The sequence below is a fragment of the Lonchura striata genome, chromosome Z (genome assembly GCF_046129695.1).
Source record: "Lonchura striata isolate bLonStr1 chromosome Z, bLonStr1.mat, whole genome shotgun sequence".
Lineage (NCBI taxonomy): Eukaryota > Metazoa > Chordata > Aves > Passeriformes > Estrildidae > Lonchura > Lonchura striata.
The window spans coordinates 35,050,005-35,067,986 of NC_134642.1; the positions used below are offsets into that span (position 1 = coordinate 35,050,005).

A 17,982-nucleotide genomic window follows, 5' to 3' on the forward strand; every position below is an offset into this window, starting at 1 on the left:
TTTTTTTTGTAAATTAGAAAACTTTCAGTATGTATCTAGCTGAGGGAAATGTCAAGAACATTGGAAGATATATTAGAGATGTCATCAGAAATCAAAAAACTCATACTGAAGAAAAAAAAAAGACCAATGTGAATCTCTTTAGAAGAAACAATACATATTGAACACAGACATAAGTTTAAAAACACAGCAAATCCTAAGAGTCATATGTAGAACACTTTGAGTCAACCTTCATGCATGGTGACTGTAACCTTCTTTGTTGAAAGCTTAAGAAAAGCTCAGACAAATGTCTGCTGATTCTCTGTCAGCTATTTCTCATGACCACATCAGGGTGGAGGTTCTGTGTGAGGGCTCTTTCTTCTGAAGGCTACACTCCGCAAGAATAAAGGAACAAATGAGAAATATGTAGACTGCTTCCTCAATATACAACACTTTGAAGCAAAAAAACTTTTCTTACACATTTTCTATGGCCTTCTTTTACATATCAATAAGCAGGAATGCAGGGTTTCTGTATTAATGTATTCTGTCTTTGAACTAGGATGTTGACCAATCAAAATGACACTAATATGTTAGTAATTATGTTTTTTTGTAATTGGATCAGTAGAGATGCATTATTAAATTTTGGGAAGTGTGGATTGCATGATTGCATTTTCTATCATCTTGGAAACTATTTCTGTCTTTTAAACTGGGCAGCATGAGATGATCTAAAAAGGTGGCAAACACTGTAGGTATTTGAACACATCTGTGCTGCTCTGAGATTTCTGTTTATTTGTTTTCCTAGTACCCATTATTTTTTCCTTTTAATTCCCTTTAGGAAAATGTAAATACCAGTCATTTATAAAACTTCATTTTATTCTTAACATCTACACAAATTCCAAAACAGTGCTGGCTCTGAAAATCTGTATGTAAATTTAACACTGTTGGTCATTTTTTTTTCCCCTCAGGTATTTTGATGAGATTGATGATGAGATGGATCCAGAAATTGAAGAAGCATTTGAAAAATTCTGTCTAGAATCAGAACACAACAGAAAACAGTGAGATGTTATGTATTAATGTTAGTTTATTTAACCACTTTAGGTATGGTTAGAGTGAAGGGGGACACAAAACATTTGTACCAAAATGAGGAACTTGAGTTTCTCCAAGTACTAAAGTTACACAATTTCCATTTTGTTTAACAGAACCTGCCAAAAAAATGTAAACTTATGCCCTGTAACTTAAAGTGTTGTGTATATAACATAGTTTATTTTGTGAAAAATGTTTTTGAACAATGTTTTGGCTGCAATAAAAATTATTTAAAAGTTATAATTGAAATTAAAATTTAATGGGGAAATGTCCCATAAAACTTCCCTTGAGGAAGAAAGGGAAAGATTAATAATCTGAATTTGCTTGCTTGTTTGCTTTAGTATATATTGGGATTTACTCATCCTATTTACAATAAACAATATATCTTGCATTTACTTTCTCCACTTCCCCCCAAGAAGAATATGATCCAAATAAGAAAGAAATTTTTTCCCCCATTTATCACAATCATGAAAAGTGGCTTGTGAAAGTTTTGTGTATTAATTTTTGTTTTGTTCATTTCCTTTTTCTTCTTTCAAAACATACATGGATGAGGTCTGGACTTTTCTTTTTTCCTGGAATAAATACATTACATGTTGATATGTGAAAAAGCAAGCAGTATTTTTGAAGTGAGGTGCTTTCAAGATCTTTGGTTCAGATAAGCTTATTTTCAAATCTACAAGAAAAACCTATTCTGTAATTTGTTGTGTTCTTCAAGGCAATAGTAATACAGTTATGTTATAAACCATGCTTCTCAAGAGTATGTGCACTGCTTTTTTTCTTTTGCTTTATTTAGTAATGTATCTAACATGTCTAACCTTTCCCAACCCTTGTAACTTTCTTTTATTCTTCTAATTTTATGTAGTTTGATTTAATTTTGTAGTTGGAGTAAATTCATATATTTCATAAATGTTAACATTCTAAAGCCAACAGATTTTTTTTTTTTACTTTAAAAAATTATTTTACTTTTCCTAGGATACTCCATTGTTTCTGTTGCCAAACTCAGCTGAACTGTTTCCTGCTACCTGTTGCTGGTTAGACTTGAGTAGAAATCCTTACCAAAAACAAACATGAAGTATTTCCCAACAGTTAGCTAATCTAAAGAACACGCATTGTAAATATGCATGTAAATAATTCTGATAATATTTCACTGCTATTTGCTAGGTTAAATAAGTTGTGCATCTGCAAGTAGAGTAAGCAGTGGCTGTTTTTGGATGTTTATTTAACATACTTACTTAGGAGTTACCTACTTACTTGGAGTTTTGGAAAATAAAATTTAACTAGCTTTATTTCCTTTGATATAATATCACTACCTTGTCTTCTTGCTTTAAAACAAAAACAATATTTTATCTTCTTCTATCTCTCCTTTACTGAGCGCTCCTTTCTTTTCTTCAAAGTACACAGTTGCAGAGTTGATTATCTTTTGATTCTTGACAGAAAAATAAGATTTATCGAAATGCACTATGCTCATAAAGACTGTATTAGCATTCCAAAGTCTTTAGACTAAAATTCAGAAACTAGAAATGTGAAAACTAGATGACTTTCAAATACATATTCTCTACGTTGAGCACAATTTTCATACAAAAATTTTAATCTAAATACAGGTCAGACTTTCTGCTGGCTTTACAAGCAGATGTCTTGTGGAAATTATATTTATTCAGAACTTAAAGTCCCAAGGAACAAACATTCATATATGCTTTGTAGTAAAGTAACAGTGGCTCGAAGGGACTGCACTTTACATGTTTTAGTTCTGCATGATTTGTGGTGAGTCGTCTTTTTCTCTCAGGTAGTTGTCATCTCCAGATGTACTGTCAGCTTGTGGAAACAGTAGTTTTATGACTAGACAAAGAAGCATGCCAAATCATTGGGTAAAAAAAAAAATTTAAAAAATCAGGTCACGTTTGCAATAGTAGGTTTTTCCTCCACTGAAAATGCTAAAAATCATGAAGTGAGACTTTAGTTCAAACTAGTGTAGAAGTTTATAGTCTGTATATATGAATTCAGTAAGTGCTTTCAACCTTTACTGCAGCAGGGAAAAAATTATTTTAACTCTGTCCTGCTGCATTAAATAAACAAGATAATATTTTCATTACACATTCAAGTATTTCCCACTTGTCTTAAATCTCACAGAACTTCAATACAAGGTAGTGAATGTGAGAGAGCAAGAGAAAGCAGCAAGTTTCTCATTGTCAGGATCCCCTTGTCTGCTGCTTGTCTGCCCACTCTTAATTGCCTATTGTTCTGTGTATGAGAGAGATGAGTCACGGGAGGTTTAAAGGTTATTTCACCTGAATTTTAGCATTTACAAATTTCAAATGTACTGTGTAAAAGTGTTTCTCATCTACAGGTTTCTGAACAATGCCTTGCAGAAGCACAACTTTTTTAAAATATGTATTTTATTTATGGCATAATGGTAAATCAGTGAAGGCACAGAAAGCAAAATTTGGGGGAGATGTGAAGCAAGGTTCTTTAGCACTCATTCTGAAAAGAAACAGGCTTCATATTCAGACTTGAGCATGAGACCCAAGCTTTGCAGATTAGTGAAAGTATGCACACTATTTCCCACTCTTGACAAATTATTGTGATTTAGCAAAAATGTTTAGTACTTAAAATCACACTTTGTTCAAAGGAATTTCAAAATGGACTCTAAAAATTGCTGCTTTGCATGTGCTTTGCTGTTGCATGATTTTCATATCCAGAAATGCAGCTTGTTCTCAGTATTTCCCTTTAAAATCTGCAAAGAAGTTCTTGTTACTGGCTTTTTTTTTTTTTTTTTAATAGTTGAGGTCACTGGGTTTTAACTGTTGGGTTTTAGAATAATTGTACCACTAGAGAAGCAAAACTGGCCCAGCCACATCAGGTATCAGAGGTATCACAAACTGCACATAGCTAGGATATTTTTTTCAATAGAATAACCCATTGTGGTGCTGAATGTTAGTGACACTTGGTCTACTTTGTACTAGTAATCTTAATTTTTCACTGGGACATTATTTCCTTATCATGTTCTGCCTTTCCTTCCTACTACAAAAAACTGAATTACTGACAGCTCAAATTTGCAACTTCTGAGTTATATGCTAATCATCCAGTTGATGGCTTATAGTTCTGATCATTGGTTGACAGGAACAGAAAATTACATTCCAGCCAAAACTCAGGGAAGATTCTATGCTGTATCCTGAACTGATGATTTGCCACCTCTACTTCAGCCTGTGTGACCTACGTCCACAGTTCCTATGCTGAGGGTTCCAACCAGAGCAGCAAGATTGTGATCAAAATGCAATGTATCATCCATAAATAATAATATTCATAACTCATTCATAATCCCAATATATACTTTGAAACTTGCTTCAGACAACTACTGAACAGACTAATACTCATTAAAAAAAGGTATTGTGAATAGAATCAGGTTATTTTGATGCATGGCTGTGTCAGCAGCCACTTGACTGGGTGTTGATCTACTCTCTGCCAAGACAACAACTGTCAAGAATGGGAAGTTGTACTGAATGTAGTCAGTCGATTATTGCACTTATCTGTGAAACCTGTACTTTCCTAAGCAGGTAAGGAAGCTAAGAGAGACCACATGGACGAGTGGGGATATTCAGCTGCATATGCTAACGCCAGGCAGTTGATAATAACTGTCACTTAGCTGTGAACTGCCAAACCACTTAAAACAGCTTTTATTAAACTATATGTATTGGTGGAAGGTGTATATAATAGTCAAAAAAAGGCAACTAGGCAGCATGTTAAAATTGTCCTTTGACATCTTGGTCTTTCTGTTCAGATAGGACTTCTACTGCCCAGTTATAGGTACAGAGCTGTGTGTTGGCTCACCCCCCCCCTGCTTTCAGCAAATAAAAATTTATTAAGAAAACAAGTACAAGGACACCGTGTGCAATTCTCTCAAGCTTATTTTACAGATGTGTGTATGAAAAGCACTCATCTTCTGTGAGAAAGCAGGAAGGCACAGTTACCTAACTGACGTATGGAGCTGAGGAGGAGCTCAGCAGGAGAACCGGTCAGCAGCAGGTCCTGAGAAGCTCGGGGGGAGTGAGGCGGGAGCTCAGGCGGAGCTCGGCGGGAGTTGGGGCGTGGCTCCGGCGGGAGTTGGGGCGGGAGTTGGGGCGTGGCTCCGGCGGGAGTTGAGGCGTGGCTCGGGCGGGAGTTGGGGCGTGGCTCGGGCGGAGCTCGGCGGGAGTTGGGGCGTGGCTCGGGCGGGAGTTGGGGCGTGGCTCCGGCGGGAGTTGGGGCGGGAGTTGGGGCGTGGCTCCGGCGGGAGTTGGGGCGTGGCTCCGGCGGGAGTTGGGGCGGGAGTTGGGGCGTGGCTCCGGCGGGAGTTGGGGCGTGGCTCCGGCGGGAGTTGGGGCGTGGCTCGGGCGGGAGTTGGGGCGTGGCTCTGGCGGGAGTTGGGGCGTGGCTCTGGCGGGAGTTGGGGCGTGGCTCGGGCGGGAGTTGGGGCGTGGCTCCGGCGGGAGTTGGGGCGGGAGTTGGGGCGTGGCTCGGGCGGGAGTTGGGGCGTGGCTCGGGCGGGAGTTGGGGCGTGGCTCGGGCGGGAGTTGGGGCGTGGCTCTGGCGGGAGTTGGGGCGTGGCTCTGGCGGGAGTTGGGGCGTGGCTCGGGCGGGAGTTGGGGCGTGGCTCCGGCGGGAGTTGGGGCGGGAGTTGGGGCGTGGCTCGGGCGGGAGTTGGGGCGTGGCTCGGGCGGGAGTTGGGGCGTGGCTCCGGCGGGAGTTGGGGCGTGGCTCCGGCGGGAGTTGGGGCGGGAGTTGGGGCGTGGCTCCGGCGGGAGTTGGGGCGGGAGTTGGGGCGTGGCTCCGGCGGGAGTTGAGGCGTGGCTCGGGCGGGAGTTGGGGCGTGGCTCCGGCGGGAGTTGAGGCGTGGCTCGGGCGGGAGTTGGGGCGTGGCTCCGGCGGGAGTTGGGGCGTGGCTCCGGCGGGAGTTGGGGCGTGGCTCGGGCGGGAGTTGGGGCGTGGCTCCGGCGGGAGTTGGGGCGTGGCTCGGGCGGGAGTTGGGGCGGGAGTTGGGGCGTGGCTCCGGCGGGAGTTGGGGCGTGGCTCGGGCGGGAGTTGGGGCGTGGCTCCGGCGGGAGTTGGGGCGTGGCTCCGGCGGGAGTTGGGGCGTGGCTCCGGCGGGAGTTGGGGCGTGGCTCTGGCGGAGCTCGGCGGGAGTTGGGGCGTGGCTCCGGCGGGAGTTGGGGCGTGGCTCCGGCGGGAGTTGGGGCGTGGCTCCGGCGGGAGTTGGGGCGTGGCTCTGGCCGAGCTCGGCGGGAGTTGGGGCGGGAGTTGGGGCGTGGCTCCGGCGGGAGTTGGGGCGTGGCTCTGGCGGAGCTCGGCGGGAGTTGGGGCGGGAATTGGGGCGTGGCTCCGGCGGGAGTTGGGGCGTGGCTCTGGCGGAGCTCGGCGGGAGTTGGGGCGGGAATTGGGGCGTGGCTCCGGCGGGAGTTGGGGCGTGGCTCTGGCGGAGCTCGGCGGGAGTTGGGGCGTGGCTCCGGCGGGAGTTGGGGCGTGGCTCTGGCGGGAGTTGGGGCGTGGCTCTGGCGGGAGTTGGGGCGTGGCTCCGGCGGGAGTTGGGGCGTGGCTCGGGCGGAGCTCGGCGGGAGTTGGGGCGTAGGTCCCGCGGAGCTCGGCGGGAGTTGAGGCAGTCGCCCCGACCCCGGTTCCCGCCGTGCGGCGGCGCGGTCGCCCCGGTCCGAGGGGCGCTCGCTCTTCTGGCTTGGTTCCGGTGCGATGGAGGCGGAAAGGCTGATGGTGCTGTTCGAGGACGACTCGGTGGAGGTGCACTACGCGGGGGGGTCCCGCCTGCTGCTGTCTCCTTGCGGCTCCGAGTATCTGTACGAAGCGGCGCTCCCCGCGGCCGCCCACCCGCTCCAGCCGGCGGAGACCACCCGCCAGCGGGTCGCCTTTGCCGTCACTGCCTACCGGGTATGCGGTGGGCAGTGCCTTTGGGGACGGGAGCGCTGTCCCTTGTCCCTGGGAGCATCCCTTGGGCAGTGCCAGAGTTACCTCCTTGCTCGGCAACGGGGCGGCCCGGGGATCACGGTCCAACAGGAGTTCTTGTTTCTCTCTGTAAAAAACGGAGCGGGTTTCATAGCCTCAGCTCCACAAAACGTATGACACCAGCATAAATTTTTATCACTTCATGTAAAAAATCATAATCGGGTTTGTTTTCTCTGCTCTTCAACAGGAGCAACTTCTACGAGCGCTAGATTTCCGGAACGCGTTTGCTTCTCGCCCGTACTTGCCTTCGCGTGTTATACCTCCGGAAAGAAAAAAGGTGAGGTTAAACATTAAGCGAGTAATTCTTTCGTGAAAAAAATAACTTCTCTATTTGATTTACTATAATTTCACATGCATGTGTGTGAGTACAGGCCGTGGAGATCTATCAAGTACAGTTTGGCCAATTCTTAAATTACTGCCGTTTTAAATTACAGTTTAAACTGTTACTTAGACCCCGGTTAATGCTTTTTTTTCTTTTCTTTTCTTTTCTTTTCTTTTCTTTTCTTTTCTTTTCTTTTCTTTTCTTTTCTTTTCTTTTTTTTTTCTTTTTTTTTTTAAGGAAACACTAAAAGCTAGTTTATTCCTAGCAAGGATAAAACTTTGGATTTTGTACATTGTTACATTTGGCAGTAGAAACTTTTCAGAGAGGTCACAGTGCAACAGGATGGTGTTTTCTGAGGCTGTCAGATCTCCCCATTGGAGTGAAAATGCTGCTGGGGTCTATGAGAGGAATGGAGCAAAGTGTTTCTCTGTGTCTCTCTGTGGGAATGGCCGTTCCAGGTCAGACTGAACATCCACACCGTGAAGCGTAAACTTTAAGGAATTTAAAGATTTTAGAGAAGCTAAGATTTTAGTTAGAAATAAGCCTTACTAGAGTTAATTAAAATAATAATAATAAATGAGTAGGCCTTGATGAAGTTAGGAGTTAGTAGTTAACTAATAATTGATTGCTTGTCAGCACAATGTTTAGTTAGCTGGGTTTATAATGAAGAATATAGAAACTGACAAAGAGCTTTTAGGAACATAAGACAATTGTGGGCCTCCTCTGTTCTGAAACCAATTGAAGACCAGGAATGGGAGTTCTGCCAAGAGTTCATTTGTCATATTTGCATTGAAAAGGTAGAAAGTTCAGAACGAGGAAGACTTCATTTACTTCCTCATTTTGGGACCCCTCCCCATGAAAGGGACCACCGACCCATTTCAAGGGACAAACTACGCATGCCTAATAGCTTTTGGAGTGATTAGCATTCGAAGCAGGGAATAGGATGTACCAAAATTATGAATATGTATTTGTATTTTGGATATTCAATACTTGTATGGATAAAAAGACTCTGTAATCACCTGGAAGGTGCGGTGTGTATTTGGGAGCTGTCCCGCAAGCTGCCTGGCATCAAATAAACATACACTTTCTAACTTTAAACTGTTAGAGAGTTTTTGTCCGTCACAGTTGGATATTGGTACTAGATCAATATCCATATTTTTTTTAATAAATCAGCAAAGACTTAGTATTTCTGGAAGCTTTGCTCCAGATCAGCATCTCTCTGGGTGCTCCCACTGAATATGAGTGTCTGCACAGCGTGGTGGGAATCCCAAGACAGTTGATTAATCAGGCAAGCTTTAAAGCTTTTAGACTGACCCTTCAGTAGTAACACCCTTCATGTTGGTGCTTAGCTGCCTAAAGCACTGTCACTCAGTGTCACTAGATACCTAATTAAAAGACAGCAGTCCTTACCAATCGTGCATTCTGTGCAAAGTATAGCAGCAAAGAGCTGATCCTCTGTTCTTAGCATTGAGGAGAAAGTTCCACCTTCCTTCAGGCCTTGAAAGATCTAGCTCCTTTGCAGGTTGGCTGGGTTTCTAGACTGTTTTTAATTTACAGCATCCCTTGTGACTACTTGCTTCAGGATCATTTTCCTAGGCCACAGCAAGCACCTTACCATGTTGGTTGGCTTCTGCTCCACACCCGTTTTTTGTTGCTTCGGTTTCTTCCCACTCACTTTGAGAAAAACTGCTTTTCTTAAAGCCAGAATAGTCTTTTTAGAACTCCTGGAGATTGTCCTTCTCCATCAATTTACTGTCACTTTTTTGTTCTGTGGCCTGTTATCACAGAGTGCCCATGTTTTCCAGGACCCTGCAGTTTCCCACACTGCAGCAATCCACCAAGATAAAGTAAGAGTTGGTGAGCTTCAGATCTCATAGCAAATTGTTAATCAGCCTGACAGGCTAGCCCGGGGCCTAGCAGAGTTAAGCTGAGGCCTGTTACTACCATGACAATTACCTTCATGGGCACATAAACACTTAGACTGTGTTACTTGACTTATGCTTGAGTTCCAAACAACCCATTCCTGTGGTGTGCTTAGGTTCTTTTTCAGCCGCTCCAACCATCCACATACAGTTCCATGAGGGGGATCTCGTCAGTGGTCTGGCCTGTTCAGAACTGCAGCTAGTATTCAAAATGCAGGTTAGCTGTGAATGTATATTCAGTAGTATCACTATACCTTCCATTTGCTCTTGTTCCATTCCTAGAACTTTCAAACATTTCATACTGATTAAATTGCTCGTGAGTATTGAGTGTATTTTCATGGGACTAAGAATTACACCACCAGGATTCTGCTTGGTGGCAGTCAGCTTAGAACCCATCCTCCTATATACAAATATATCTAACTATATATAGCTAGGATTGCCTTTCCCCATTGAGATCACAGTATGTTTATCTCAACTGAAGTTTTACCTGCAGCCTTGTTGTTTGGTATTGATTATTTTTTACTGTCCTTTTGCAGTTCTTTATCAAATTCACTAATAATTGCTATGAACAAGATAATTTCACCATTCTCTCCTTTGTTTCTGAAGACGCAATTGGAAACACAAACATGTACAGTTGTGCCTGATCAGTTGCCCACGTACCTTACTAATTTATGACTGGATTAAATTAAAACATTATTGCTAGATAGAACTCTGTTAGTACAGGAGGAAGCAGATATGATGATTAGATGTTTTGCTTCCTCTGAGTTCATACATGCAGATAAATACAGAGCAACATTTCTTGACATACATCACCTTGCAGAAGGACTGAATTAATTTAAATGTGAATGCTATATTGCAGTTTCTGGGGGGAAGGTAATTTTTATCTTGCTGCACATTTCAATCCTTTTTCTTGTAGATTCTTCTCAGTGATATCTTAGAAATTAAATGGCCTGACCCTGCAACAGCTGATCTGACAAGATGTTTAGACAACGGCAGTGTGAAGATCTCATCTGTAGATGGCTACGCTCACCTTTACTTGTCAGAATTGCAGCGAGAATTTACAGTGGAGTTCTTATGTAAAGTCAGCCAGTCATCTGCAGCATCCTCATGCTCCACTGAAAAGAACAGCAACTATCAAAGCAGAGATCAGTGTGGAAAACCAAGTAAAAATTCTGCAGCAGAAGTCTCATCACAACAAAGAAGAATAGAGAATAGGAATAAATGTGGTTGTGCTGAAGGTAGATATAGGGAACCAGCCAAACCAAAGGACCAAAGAGATGGAGTCCCTTTGTTCCACACAAATTGTTCTTCTGAATACACATGGGTTACACAGCGTTGGGCTGTTTCCTTGTGCCCAGAAGAATGGAAACACCCTTTGTCCTTGGCCCTAAAATGCTGTAACTTGCATACTGTGGAAAATGTAATAAAGACAAACAGCTGTACAGCCCTTGAAGGTGATGTTTTAGTAGACCCTGAAACACATGAAACAGTTTCTTCTTTACCTACAGCTTTGCCACTCAGCTGCAGAGCTCCACATCTACACAGGTAATTTAAACTCTTTACTTTGTAGTTGTTAACATATGTTTTACAATTCTGCAGTTTGGAATTTCAACTTCTAGCAAAATAATTGAATCCTAACTATTAAAAAAAAGTTTAAAATTACTATTAGTTGTGGGTTTTTTAGGAACTTCTTGAAATACGACATTGTATAACCAACATTCTGTAAACTATTGTAATGAAGCTGTAGTAATTCGTTCAAATTAAAAAAAATATTTTCTGACATGCTGTATGAATATGTAAATGAAAAAGTGAATACTGAAAAAAGAACATGGGTTTTGTATTGGGATGGATTGGTTTTTCCTTCTCAGTCTTGAAAAGATAATATTTTTGAAGTGGGCCATTAGTATATGTTGTCTGTCAGCCGCACTAAAAATAACCAAAAAAATTGTGGGATTGAGAAGTTTAATTTGGTAACTAAAGTGGATCACTAAGGAATTGGAGAGCTCTGAAAATGTGTCCATTTATCATTTGAATAAGGGTGCATGCATCAGTTCTACTTACAGAAAAGATTACCAGCAGACACAGTCACACAAAAGAACAACCAATATATGGACTTAGTGAGACTGTCATTGTATTTTACACACACAGGTGGACATTTTGTGACTTCTTTCAGAATGAAGATACGGATGACTATTCACTCCATCAGCTAATTCAAGTTGTGTGGTGCCAGGGTGTTTTCTACAGGTATGCAGGAAATCATCTGTGTTAACTGGAAGACTTTATTTGTATGGGAATTAAGATCTAAGATTAAATGTCTTACTTTGTTCCTTTCTCACTCCTTGAAAAATGGAACACAGTCTTCATGTCAGAGTCTGTTTCTTCTGTTTGTTCACTGGACTTCACATTTTCTAGTCCAGTATATTACGAGGCCTGAATCTCAAGTCATGTTTAAGTGATCTGATAATCTGATTTTTTAAAGGTTTACTGGACAGCTGGAGTCCCCACAGATTTCACTTAAAATAATGGTACTTAGTGTCTTTGCAAATTAGCTCCCTCCTCTTGTTGCTGAAGATTTCACAGTTTGGAAATGTTTATCTTGGTGACCTACATAATTCACATGTTCAGCTGTGGATTTTCCTGGCAAGTCACCTTGTCCATATGGTTAAGGAAAAATAAAAGGAAAAAACAACCAACAACACGACTTTCAAATTGAAATTGCTACAACTGCTATTAGCATCTAAAAGTCTTTCATAAAAGCATCACTGGTGTTTAGCCCTTTAATCTTTCTGCTGAGTGTTCTTAATTTTTCCTGAGTGTAATTCCTAAATCTTCATCTCATCTAACCAAAATGTTTAGCAGCACTTCAGAGTTTTTTTCAGAGCTTTTATTTTCAATTAAGACCTTTAGATTGTTCAGAAATTGTTCTATTCGGCAGTTTTTTGTGTACACAAGGTGTGGCTGGTCTACTAAGAAAGTTGGATTTTGTTTTCCAGGATCACTATGTTTCATGAGCAGCTCTTGAGAGGTGTTTACCTTGACACAACAACAAGCTTTCCTTAGCTTATTTAAATCCCACCCCCATGCACATGTGCAAACAAAGGGTCTAGTAATGTTAATATTCTATGTTAAAAGACATTATTGCTACATTCTACTGTTTGTGAAACAGTTGAAATTTTTCTCATTTGAGTTGCTGAAAATGTGTCTCTGTTTATTTGTTTAATAACCTGTTTTCCTTGTCCAGTGACACAGCATTTTAAATACTTGCTAAAAATCTTACTGTTTTTCTTAGATTTATCCATGATAGGACAAACATCACAGAAATTTATCCTGGTGATGACTCATTTTTCAAGTCAGAGGGAGCATTTTTGGGAAAATATTTCATGCATTATGCAATCCACAAAGGAACAAAAAAGGTATGAAACTACTTAAAAACTATAATTATTTAAAAGGATGTTCCAAATTTCTTCAAATTAGCAACTTTCTTAAGACATTTGGCTATGCAATGTGTAGTGAAGTCCCTTCACTGAAAATTACTATAATGCCTTAATCAAGCTACCAGTCATACAAAAAACATGAGATTATTCCTTCTGTTTCAGAAATTGTTTTTGTAAATTTTACACAATAAGAACATTCTTCCTTATTGTAACATTTATTTTATTAAACTCAAGAGTAAGATTCTAAAACAATTTCTCACTAATTTAGAAGTTTAGTCTTGAAGCTAATGTACTGATTAGAGTTTCATCTCTTTGTACTTGGAAGTGTTTTCTACTGTATGAAGACAAAACCTCAAAGATGCAGGTTTTGTTCTGGCTTTGCTGCAGACCAGCTGTTCAGTGCTGGAAAAGGAATTTTGCCTTTGTGCATATCTGTTGAGTTCCCCCAGAGGATATGTCCTCTCAAGCGCTAATGCAACACCTTGTATTTTTAAAGCAGAATTAAAGATCGGATTTGCACCCAGCCTTTAACTTGTAGTCAAACACTGCCACTCAGTAATGACCTGTAGTCTACTGTTTGACAAGAGAACTTCCTGGTTCTCACTGAGTGTAAAGAAACTGAATATTTGAGTATTTCTTCACACAGACGTAGGCTTAAGGATACAATTTTAAATCAGGTATTTGTCTGTGTTCTGTGGCAGATTTAAATGTGATTATAGTTGGATTATGGGAGGTTAGAAATTCCATAACTTGCTCTTAGTTCTGTTTTCATGCTATGGTACCTGTAAGTTATTCATCTTCTTTCTGTTCTTTACTTAGGTGGAAGAAAAGATGTATTCAGTGAGCAGCCTACCTCCAGATGTGCCAGGACGTCCATACTCTGTATCTTCCATTATTACCCTGGCAACCAAGTAACTTTACCTTTGTTACATTAATTCCTCTGACTTAGAAAGCACAAGAGTTAAAATTACACAAAACACTTATTATTTCTTTAAGTATAAAAATTAAAGGAAGCACTGAGGGCATATCTAAATTTTCAAAACAAAATTTGCAAGTGCTTAGAAGACATGGCAGGAATTAAATGCTTAATACTTTGTTTGGTTTTTTCTCTCCTCAGAATTCTTCAGTATTGCTGGAAAACAAAACTGTCATTAAGTCATAATTATTATCTCTGCTGCTGGAAAGTGGTATGTAGCTGAAAATTTATAGATCTTGCAGTGTTATAAGTTTGATCATACAGACTGTAGGGAATAGGACTTAATCTAGAGGAAAGAATGGTGAGTGTATCCTCACAGATCAGAAGGCAGATATTTGGGAACAAAAAGCATGGTTATATTTAAGAAGCAATTGCATGATGAAGGAAGCTGATTGTGATCTGGAAAAACAAGTGAATTAAAAATCTGGAACAGATACAGACAGTATCTGTAATGATGTAAATAGCCTTTTTTCAAGTTTTTAATATATTTGTTTGGTTTTAGGTATCTGAGACCGATGGACGAGAAATGCTGCCAGTTTTGATACATGAAAAGGTTTTTCCCAGCACAGGAAGACTGATTGTATACTCAGACCATAAAGTCCATGCTGTTTTTTGGGATAGGATAACCCTGACTATGATTTGGGACTTCAGCTCTTCCTGTAATGAGATCCAGGTAACATGTGACTTACAGGAAGAGCTATTCCTAAATTTTACCATGAGAAAGTGTTACTAGGAAATTAATGAGAATACCAAACAAAAGTTCTGATGCCAGTAAAATACAAAAACAAAAAAAATAATTGAGAATTCTACAGGTTTGGAGACATTTTTACACATGTTTAGAAACAATTTATTCTTGAATAGCACAAAGCAAGAGTTGTGGCTTTGCCAGGTGTTCTTCCCCTGCCTTTGTTATAGCAGACTATCCTTAGCAAACCACAAACTTGTAAGTTTTTAAACTGTTCATAGATGTTTAATTCTTAAATTGGCATATTATACTTGCTTTTTTTGCTTTGGACTGCAGCAGAAAGTTAATATTTGTTTGGTTGGTTTTTTTTCTTTTAAGATAAATGAAGATGTAGGCTGGTGTAAGTTAACTACTCCGGATGGGCTACAGCAGCTAATACAAATAAGTCATCCTGGAGTCTATGAAAGGTAATTTAAATTAGTTGTTCAATTTAAACAATTTAAATATAAAAATCATTCTTTATAAATCCTTTTAGATGAAGAAATAGTATTTACTGACAATAAGCTGGTAGAGATGGACCAAACATCTAATGATAAAAACTCCATCTTATTTCTGGCAAAAATTCAAGACCTGTGTGACTCAGGGCCACTACTGCATGCTGTGATTCCATTATAACTATTATGGCAATGTTTTTTTAGAAAAATAACTAGAGCTGCAACTTGGCATTTACTTCAGTGGATTGAAAAAGAAAAAACAAAGGCATTTGTCCTCTTTAGAGCTGATATATAGAACTGAACAGCACTTTATCCAATTTTTGCTTTATTACAGATATTGACCTCTGCCTGCAGATTCTTTTCTAATCTGCATGCTGTAATTACAGCCTCATTATGGGAATTACCAGAAGTTTTCTGTGCTGTATTTTAGCAAGCAGATATTCACAAACAAAAATTAACACTTGTATACTATTCATTGCAAAACATACAGCTTTGTTATAATTTGCTATAACTGTATAGATCTAAATATGAAGAAGATTCTAGACAAAAAATGGCAAGGCAAGCTAAGGAGAATAAGCAAAATTTTGAATCATAGCTTTTTCTTTCAGATCCAGGTGTATTCCTTAGTACCTTCAGTTTTTTGCTTAAAACCAGAATTTTTTTCTCATATAAATAGCTAATTTTTTTAGTTTTGTTATTAACACAGGTACATCAGAACAGCAATAGAATGGTGCAGAAGTTTGAATGAAAGGAAAGTGATTGCTGAATATCCTGCACACTCTGTAACTGAAGAAAATTGGTATTCATCTTTATTCCAAATACCTGAGTATAAATAATGTTGAAAACAAAACTCAAAAATATTATAATCTGAATTTTATATCTTGTATTTCCTAATGTTCAAAAATGAAAATTTGTTTTTAGTATGGTTTCACATTTTTCATTCAGTGGTTAAAATGTTCAGTGAGTTTCAGGTGAAGGTTGTTGTATTGAGCTTTGCCTGTCTTAAAAATCAGAATTATAGTGACTTTGTCAAAGGACAGGTAATGTTACAATGCAATGAAAAGATATCAGACTAAGAAAAATGGCTTTTAACAGAACATCAAGTGTCTAAAACAGTACTTTGAACTGCCTAATGACATATTGTATCTCTTGCTGATGTATTTGTCCTTTTAAATATATGCTACTTACCAAAAATCTACTGACATCATCTGCAAACATTGGGATATTAAAAATGTGCTAATTGAAATCAATTGCAGTTGCACTTGTTACTTAAATTATAGCAGATTCAGCTGATGCATTTTATAGTATCAGCTATATTATATTTATATAATTTTATAGCTGATGAAATGAAAATTCTATCTATATTTATACATACTTACAGCAAAGAAACTATTCTCAGAGCAGAGACCAAGTTTTTGGAAACACAAATGATTGACAAATGTCAGCCATTGAATAGTGGTATCAAAGACAGAGATTTTGCTAATCTAATTCTCAGTATTGCTGGAAACTGTTAAAAATTAAAATTTGAAGTAGAAAATATCCTTGAGAAGTAACCTTTTTTTTTTTTTTTTTACAGGTCTGCTGATGCTGAGCTTGAAAAAATACAGAGATTTAATTGTATCCTTTTAAAAGCTGTAAAGATTTTTTTCACTTTTATATTCAGCTGTTTATCTGCATGTTCAAATCTGCAGTTTAGATCATCAAAGGCTCTCTATCCTGATCTTCTTTTACTTCTCATTTTTTAAAACAACCTCATTTTCTTTCTTATCTTTTTTTGTTTTATCACTTATTTTTGGTAAAGATTTTTTAAAAACCCCAAAAACAGTGTTGAAGTACAAAACTAAAATGAAAAGTCACCAGAAAGCAAGGCCCTTTGATGTGTATTGTGTCAGTTTTGCTAAGAATCATCTGCCGATCTGTTCTTGAACAGATCGAACACAAGAGGAACAACACAAGTTGCCTTTGGGCTTGTTGTTGCAGTACAGTATCTTCCTGTTTATCAGCTACCTCAGTATTGTTCTGTTGTGTTCACCCAGCTGGAAATGTGCTGAATCTGCTTAAAGCCACTATAAAACTGTCTTCAAGCCAGTGTTCAATTCTATTAGTATGAAAAGAGCATGCTGTTAAACTGAAGTGTAACACCCTTTTTCTTTTCAAAGTACCTTTTGGATAAATTGAAGTCTAAAAGGCATTTTGCTGTAAATGTTGTAGATATTTAGGTAATACAGTCCTTTTCGTTTTTTACCTGTATGTACTTACCATGCTACAAAATATAAGACTTTGCAAGGCAGAATGATGAATACAAATGCAGAGACTAATTTTTCTCTTTAGGAGGAAGAGTCTGACATTTTTTTTCTTAACAAAGTAACACTAGTTTTATTAGACAATAGCAACATTCTGAAAGGGACAGCTGCTGCAAAATCCAATCCATCGGGTATCACTGTCAGAAAAAAAGAAAACGGGGTTGAGGCAGAAGAACTCAATGAAGACTGTGTCTTGGAGGCTTTGGAAAAAACTTCTAAAGTCATTCAGGATATTGAATCTCTGCTTGCTGTTTCTGGGAGATGAAGCAGCAGTTGATGTCCTCACAGGAGCCGTCCCAGCTGTGTCTGAGGAGGCTTTGTGGGGAGAGAGGAATAAAGGCTGAAGCCAGAGGGACAAGTTGCCAGCACATTCCTGCTGAAGTCTGTCAGGTGCCAGCGTACTATCAACAGTAACACCAGCGCTATATTTGAAATAGGCAGGGAGAAAAGTTGAGATAATGGAGCACTGCTGTATAAATAGATCATGCCTGACCTGACCATATTGCTTTTAATGTTTGAATATATGTTCAAATCAACTTAATTGATGGATCGCTGCTGAAATGACCAGGGTAGACACATGTAGTTTTCACTGTAAAAACGTGCTTTTATTCAGGTGCTTACACCAAGAAATCTTAATTACCAAATAAAATGTTTCCCACATGCTTTCTGTAGCGCTCTCTTTGAGAAAACAAGTACTAATTTGAGGGCAGAAGAAACTTCTCTGGCTCTGTGGTGTGTGACGGGTGCACCGTGTCCTTCGTGACGAGAGACTAAACGCTCATAATGGATTTCCCTGCCAGCA

General features: G+C 39.9%; 3 protein-coding genes across 5 annotated transcripts in view; all 3 read left to right on the top strand.

Moving 5' to 3' along the window:
* The window catches only part of PAIP1 (poly(A) binding protein interacting protein 1), a 30,164-nt gene extending 25,231 nt beyond the window's left edge, over window positions 1–4,933 (top strand). For both annotated transcript variants that reach the window (XM_021553857.3, XM_021553856.2), the window contains one exon: window positions 942–4,933. In XM_021553857.3, the coding sequence (XP_021409532.1) occupies window positions 942–1,035 (94 nt within the window). In that variant the 3' untranslated portion in view covers window positions 1,036–4,933. The remainder of the gene's footprint in view (window positions 1–941) is intronic.
* Window positions 1–17,982, top strand: part of FGF10 (fibroblast growth factor 10) — a 525,855-nt gene that overhangs the window by 284,189 nt on the left and 223,684 nt on the right. The window lies entirely within an intron of this gene.
* CZH5orf34 (chromosome Z C5orf34 homolog) lies at window positions 6,631–17,843 on the top strand. Of its 2 annotated transcripts, none has more exons than XM_077790016.1 (12): window positions 6,631–6,969; window positions 7,232–7,321; window positions 10,205–10,833; window positions 11,437–11,532; window positions 12,578–12,701; window positions 13,542–13,633; window positions 13,840–13,909; window positions 14,201–14,371; window positions 14,762–14,850; window positions 15,584–15,676; window positions 16,454–16,494; window positions 17,252–17,843. In XM_077790016.1, the coding sequence occupies exons 1-12, from the start codon at window positions 6,775–6,777 to the stop codon at window positions 17,443–17,445; spliced, it is 1,884 nt and encodes a 627-aa protein (XP_077646142.1). In that variant the 5' UTR covers window positions 6,631–6,774; the 3' UTR covers window positions 17,446–17,843. The 2 variants fall into 2 exon arrangements, with proteins under 2 accessions (XP_077646142.1, XP_077646143.1); XM_077790017.1 differs by having other exon boundaries at window positions 6,631–6,822.

Bases quoted from the DNA above. Each gene is read 5' to 3' on its own strand.
- CZH5orf34 (XM_077790016.1), top strand. From the start codon at position 6,775: ATGGAGGCGGAAAGGCTGATGGTGCTGTTCGAGGACGACTCGGTGGAG. The intron at 6,970-7,231 runs GTATGCGGTGGG...GCTCTTCAACAG, and splicing joins TTGCCGTCACTGCCTACCGG to GAGCAACTTCTACGAGCGCT. The intron at 7,322-10,204 runs GTGAGGTTAAAC...TTTTTCTTGTAG, and splicing joins TACCTCCGGAAAGAAAAAAG to ATTCTTCTCAGTGATATCTT.